This window comes from Osmia bicornis, chromosome 7 (genome assembly GCF_907164935.1).
Source record: "Osmia bicornis bicornis chromosome 7, iOsmBic2.1, whole genome shotgun sequence".
Taxonomy (NCBI): domain Eukaryota; kingdom Metazoa; phylum Arthropoda; class Insecta; order Hymenoptera; family Megachilidae; genus Osmia; species Osmia bicornis.
Genome location: NC_060222.1, coordinates 9,594,664 through 9,601,642, shown reverse-complemented (window position 1 = coordinate 9,601,642; position 6,979 = coordinate 9,594,664). Strand labels below are relative to the sequence as shown.

The 6,979-nt window shown below is 45.8% G+C and overlaps 1 protein-coding gene across 1 annotated transcript; it reads right to left on the bottom strand.

Annotated features, from left to right (window-relative positions):
- Window positions 1-713: 713 nt before the first annotated feature.
- On the bottom strand, window positions 714-6,657 carry LOC123987945. Its single transcript, XM_046286371.1, has 2 exons — window positions 5,048-6,657; window positions 714-909 (listed from the first exon to the last, which is right to left on the bottom strand). The coding sequence occupies exons 1-2, from the start codon at window positions 6,655-6,657 to the stop codon at window positions 714-716; spliced, it is 1,806 nt and encodes a 601-aa protein (XP_046142327.1).
- Between the last annotated feature and the right edge of the window lie 322 nt (window positions 6,658-6,979).

Sequence of the window (6,979 nt, the reverse complement as noted above, 5' to 3'; positions counted from 1 at the left end):
GAAAGCCTGGATCAAACGGAAACTTGTGATGGCTGATGTTTTAGATGTTGACCCCACTATGGAAGCGGAGGAGGTAGTGGGCATTATTAGACGTGCGGTATGTGGCGATGCTGAGGAGGAGATGGATGACGGTACCAGCGTACGGCATGTGCCTTCAGGGTTGGATCGTGCTGGTAGGTTACGGGTTAAGATAGAATGTGCCGAGGAGATGCTTCTGCGGATTGTTAGACTCGGAAGTCTACAGATTGGTTGGAGCATGGCGCGTGTGCGAGCATGCGACGAGCATGGAAGGGGGGACGACGAGGGTACGATCTCAGTAACCACCCCTGGAGGGAGTGCAGAAGGGTTAAATAAGTCTACGGCGGGTTCTCGGCGGCGCGGCGGGAAGGCGAGGGTGGTGGGCGAGCGTCGATATTGATATTAGTCGGCCAATAATCAATAATCATAATTGACTGTTGACTAATATGTATGATAGGAGTACCACAGGAAGGGATGGTAGGGGAGGCTGAGTGGGATGTAGGTGGGGGGAATGCGGAGGCAATGCGTACTGGGATGTCAAACTGGCCTGTTGGTCTGCTGCACTTCATACTCACTTTCATATCATATTGTATTGTATTGTTCACTCATAAATGTTGCCTGTTAAGTTAGCTTATTCACTTTATTCGGTTATACGTTATTAATGCATTAATACATTAATGCATTACACTATGGGCCTAAGGTGGGATGGGCACTGGGTTTGTGCTGACTTGATATTCGTGTGACGCTGGCCTTAATCTGTTGATCTTTAATTTTCTTAAGCCTTCTGTTAATTTCGGGTCTGGGGTTCTTAACTTAAATGACAGGTTCTGATGGGGCCTCGAATTACAATTCCGGTGAACCCGAATCCCTTCGGATGCTGGACGTTGAATGCTGAAATTTAGGAATTTAAATTGGAATTTAGAATTTAGAATTTAGAACTTAGAATTGGGAATTTAAACTTAGAATTTGGATGGCTGTTATGCGCCCGCTATGCCTTATTTTCTGGACCATATCTGACTCTGTATATCTGCTTTTGTGCCATAGCATGTTCAGCTGCTTTGATGATCTGCCCGGGTGTACATTGCTTCTGCATTCTGCGTTCTCTGCGTTATAGTATGTTGCTTATTAGTCGTGCGTCAGACTAATTAATGTAGGGTTGGCTGATTGGCGGTTGGTTATTACCAATGTCAGAGTTGGATCTTGCATATCGTATTACGTTAGTGATAATGTGTGTGTCAATTTAAACTTCAATATTAACTCAGTTTTGCGAATTTCCCTTTATATTAATATTGTATTAATTATTAACTAAGTAACATTATATTCACTCATGTTGCGTCTACGCTGGTGCAATGTACTCAACTATGTATATATATATATACCGTGCACCATACATATTGAGCCTTGTATCACTATTTTTGTATTACGGTGCGTTATACTAATGCTACCTGCGTAATGTGTCGTGATGTGGATATATGCTTTTGTAATACTTCAATATTACTTAACTATGTCGGGATTACATATCATGTGTTACATATATTAACTTAGATTGGAATAAGCTGTTTAGTTGTAGTGGTAATAGTTGTTTATTCATGCTACATTATATTATTTTATATTATTTTATTTTATACTTATATTACTGTTACGCGGTCCACATAACATTGAGTATACTTAGGTCTGCCCATTTTGTTTGTACCGTGTGAGTTTATGCTTATTTTGTATTGGTACTGGCTTGGCGGCCTGGCGGCTTGACTTTTTTCATGCTTTATGGACCTGATGTCCTGAGGTTTATTTGGTTGTTGGTGTTTTGACGCTCGATGGTTGACATCCTATCGTGTATCTATGGCTGTTGGCGATGTATGATGGGGTGTTAGCTGCCAAGTTGCTTGGCTCGTTGTGGTTTATAATTAATAAACTCATATGTTCATCTCTCTGCTCTTTTCTTGCTTCTTCATTCTCCGTATTGATGGCTTACTTTATATACATCCTCTTTCCTCCCTCCTTGCACTGACTGGGGATTGTGGGTCATCAGTTGAAACTGTCCAACGGGCCCTATCTGCCTGCCAGTCTCGCAGCTTTGGATTGTACACGCGGCTCGTCCCCGGGTTTAGCTTGCGTGGGATGACTGCTGAACGATTGATGGGCCTCCTATGGGTTAAACTATATGATTCGATAAGGCCAAGGTCTGGGATCGGATTGGAGAATGAGATGTGGGCTCTCCAGTGGTTCGCGTTCTTCTTGCTTTCTACGGTTTCTTGTCTTTCATCACTTATTGCTGTCTGGCCATGACCCATCCAATCCATCTGCCTCATCCAATTTGTTAATATTAAACTACCTTATTAATTGCGTAATATCTGGTCTGAGTAGTTTATGGGTCGGTATGCGGGAATCTGGGAGCTTCTGGAATGGATGTTGTGTCTACAAGCTAATAATCGCATATTGATCATTTTGTCTGATCCATGCATTTATTTATTATAATTGGTCTTTGCTTGGCCTGGTTGACCTGGCGATTTGTGTTGAATTTGGGAGTTGGGGTCTTCTAGAGATGGTATTACTTACCTTATTCATATCACTCAGACTGTGGGTCCTGACTGGCGGTGTGGTTGGCTGATAGGCTTGTGCTGAGTGGGGCTGGGTGTAGTGCTAGGACTCTGGAAGCCTCTGTTATGTTTATGCCGTTCTGTCCTATCTATCTCTTTCTTAAATGAACTTAATAATTAGTTGCTATTTAATTGATTATCCAGGAGTGTCGCCGATCACTTTGGGATTGGGGGGTAGGGGTATGGGACTGAATTAAGCATGGGAACGGGATCTCCGGAGACTGGCGCGGCTTTCTTTCCCTCTTTCTTCTCTTGCAGTCGTTAAGTCATTAATGCTCGCGTAGTTTCCGCCTACTTAAGCAATCAATTCACCCGGGTGGATGACACTATCAGGCTTTAGATTAAGAATTGCAGTTGAAGTTTAAAGTTTAAGTTTACATTCTTACTGTCCTGCTTTCGTAGTTAGTCATTACTAATTACTATTTACTATCTACTGTTTACCATCTGTTATTCTGTTATTTATTATTCATTTATTTATTATTCGCGCATGCATCTTGCTCTTTACCGACCACTTAAGTTCAATTTAGCTGACTGATTAATCTAACTAATTTTGAACAAATCGGGCTTCGAGTTTGATTGCTACCCTATTTTATTTTATTCTTATACGGGAGCTATGTCTTTATTTAATTGCTTGTTTATTCATGTATTTATTCCATTTTATTTATTTATTTATTATTCATTCAATTTAATTCTATTATCTATTATATATACTTATTTATTTAGTTATTTATTTATTTACTTTACTTACTTACTTATTTCAGCTAATTGATGATCATATCTCGCAGGAATATGGGGTAATTTTGGGTTGACACTGTTGGCTATCGTTACCCCTCTACTTTTCTACTATCTATTATTTCATTACTTACTGTCTGCCTGGGGCTGTTTTTATAATCGATTCAGTTCGAATCAATGATTAGGTCATTATTAGTTCTCCCTCTCCGTTGGTTATGCTCTTCGTCGTACGTATTTAGGAATCATATACGTATGTATGTATGTAATGAATAGCGCGATTGGTTGGCCATACCTTTGTTCTTGTTGTGTTTCTGCTGCCTCCTCTGCTATCTAGCTGATCCAGTTGAAGTTTCTATGCAATCAGCAGCGATCCTGTACGCTGCTGGAGGCCACTAACTGTTTGGAACAGGAATGGGATATGCAGGGTGATGGGTGAATGAGTGAACTCGCTATCTTGTCATATTTGTGTTTTATTGTAAACTCATTGTATTCTCTGATCCTGTAAGTCTCTATCCCGTGAGAAGGGAAGTCTGAGTTTCGGTAATTATTAGGGGGTGAGACAGAGTTGATTGCGCATTCCTGGTGTGTCCTGTGTACGCTTAAGGTGGTCGCTGGGGGTGGTGGTAGGACGAGGAGTAACTATTCGTTAAACAGTCCTAGGATAATACTTACAGTATAACGTGAGGAATTATATCCGCCTACGTCGAACTCTTTGGCGAAGCGGTACTAGCCCGGCGCGTTCTCGTGCGCGATCTATGCTCTCCTTTTTCTTCAGTATTTCCGCTATAAAAGCCAATAGGGGGGTACGACGGTTCTCATCTAAAACGCAATCAACTAAAGTCTTAGGGTACAACACCCCTACTTCCATTGTTACGCGCGTGCGTTCGGCTGCCCGCCGGGGGCAGTGGAACACGGTGTGTTCTGCATCGTCAATCACCGGTGGATCGCAGAACAGGCAGTTTGGTGTGCTGCGGCGTTTGATGTTATATAAAAACCAGGCGAAGCACCCATGATTAGTGAGAACTTGTGTTAAGTAAAAATTTAGGTACAACGGCCCGTTTTTCTTTATCCAATATTCTATGTTGGGGATTAGACGGCGGGTCCATGCGCCGTGACGGGCGGTGTCCCAGTGGCGCTGCCAACTGGCGTAGGCCTCCCCGCGAACGGCGGCGATGTACTGTTTGTGCTCGTCCGCCGTGTTTGCTTCAAAGCCAAACAAGTGTTGACGGATCTGCACTGTTAGGTTCCAGGGCATGCAACCGATTAGAACAGTTAATGCGTCATGTGATACGGTTTGGTAGGAATGGGCTGCACGTATTAAGCCTAACCTCTGTGTTGATAGTAGGAATCGAACCATGTTTTTGTAATTCATGGCCTCGTGCCACACTGGGGCGGCGTACAATACGATCGACTCAGTAACGCGGTAATATAGCATGCGGGGTGAATGCCCTCCTCCGCGTAGGTTGGGCAGAAGCCATGCTAGATTTTGGGCAACTCTACTGCCCCTTTCGGTTACCCTCGTTAAGTGACTACGGAAAGTACGGTTGTTGCAAAACATCACGCCCAAATATCGCATGGAGGGGATGGGTTGTATCACGGAAGCTTCATGCTGCAGCACTAGACCAGCGGGCACTCGAGGCCCTGTTAGGAGGACTGCTTCTGTTTTGTGAGTAGCAAGGGTCAGGTTTTTTTGACGGTACCATATACCAAGCTGTTGTAGTGCAATCTCGGCTATCTCGCGTAAATTACTCAGTATACCTATTATGATCATGGCAAGGTCGTCCGCAAAAGCGATGGTGAGTACATTGCGGGGTAGGGCTACTTCTAGAATCGAATCGTAAGCCAGGTTCCACAGGAACGGTCCTAGGACGGACCCTTGCGGTACGCCGGCGAACACCTCTTGCTCAATCCATGTGCCGTCAGGCATCATGGTACCAACAAATCGCTTGCTTAGGTAGTTTTCCAGCATTGCTATAAGGTGGGGTGGGAAGTTGCGACGACGCGCGGCGGCAATTATGTTCTCCCACCGAACGGTGTTGAAGGCGTTTTTTACGTCTAACCCAATTAACAAACAATGATTGGCAGTATTGCGGGCACGGTTCCACTCGGACATTACCACTTTCATCGCCTGTAGTGTTGATCGCTTGTGACGGAAACCATATTGACGGGGGGATAAGTCTCCGGAATCTCTTACGGCATCTACCAGGTGTTCGCGCAGGGCATATTCAAAACCCTTCCCGAGGTTGGACAGCATGCACAGGGGGCGCAGGTCGGAAAATGAGTTGAAGGGCTTTCCGGGCTTGGGAATCAACACCAATCGACCGACCTTCCATGAGGCGGGAAAGTATGCTAGACGGTAGCAGGCATTAAATAAGTCGCGCACCCATTCTGGTGCCAATTTGTAAATGGGGCGAAGGGCTTCACCGGTTATTCCATCAAGTCCCGGCGCTTTTCCTTTGGACACCTTACCGAGGGCTATGGCGGCATCGCAAGCGCTAAATGGGTGGGGTACTCGTGGATCTTCTGGGCCTGCTCGGTGGGCTGATGTAGTGTTTGGGGGGACAGGATTGGCGTCTGGCATGGGTGTCCCTACGTTAGTAAACGGGGTAATGAGTGAAGTATTACGACTTGAAACTCGGTATTCTGGAGGGGCACTGCTGGGTCCGGGCTGTGGACTGGGAGGTCGTCGACACGCGGTGGCTGTGGGGACGGTATTGTTGGGATGATCGGTGTGAGCGGGTGAAGGTGTGGCTGCAGTTTGTTCGGCTGCTCCGTTTCTCACAACTGTCGGGGGCTCGGTTATGAACAATTGTGACACTGCTACCCTGAACTCGCTTTCGTTAAGGCGTACCAGTTGGGAGTTTCCCTTTAAGCGCTTCATAACGGCTTTATAGGGCTTGCCCCATGGATCTCGGGATATCTCGTTTATCATTTCGGAGCATGAGGCGTCTTTACCCTGGCGGATGGCTTTGATCAGAGCACGGCGGTCGGCTAGCATGCGTTGACGAAGGGGATGCTCTGGGACGCTCGATATGTTCGGTATGCGCGAGACTGCACGAAACCATTTAGTGCGAGATCGGGCGGCGGCTAAGCGAAGTTTTGACAATTCTCTGTTCCACCAGGACACATATTTTCTTTTCCTCGAGACTCTTGGCACTCGTGCAGCCTCATACCATGACTCTACTTCTGATATGGCGTTATCTATATCCGTTGTGCTTTCGAAGTGGAAAACGGTACGTTCGCGAATCCACATGGGGGTTTCTGGCGGTAGGGCTATGTTATTGGTTATTATGGACGCCCACTCTTCCATATCGGGCGGGCTATATCGTATTTCAGACCCGGAGTTCATCGAGGAGTTTGTAAAGTCGGGTGTGGCACTGAAGCGATGAACTAGGTAATTGTGATCGGAACCGGTATACTTTGCGGATACGAAGGAGCGGACTACACGCGATCTCAATGAGTGCTGCATGCCATTGCATCGATCCGGGATTGCTGGTTATTACGTCTGAAAGATGGACCGCCACTACTGTTAACGGGAATGAGACCGGTGTGCTCACAGATGCGAAGCAACCGATATCCGCGCGTGTCGGTTCGATCCGATCCCCATTGCACGGAGCGCGCATTGAAGTCCC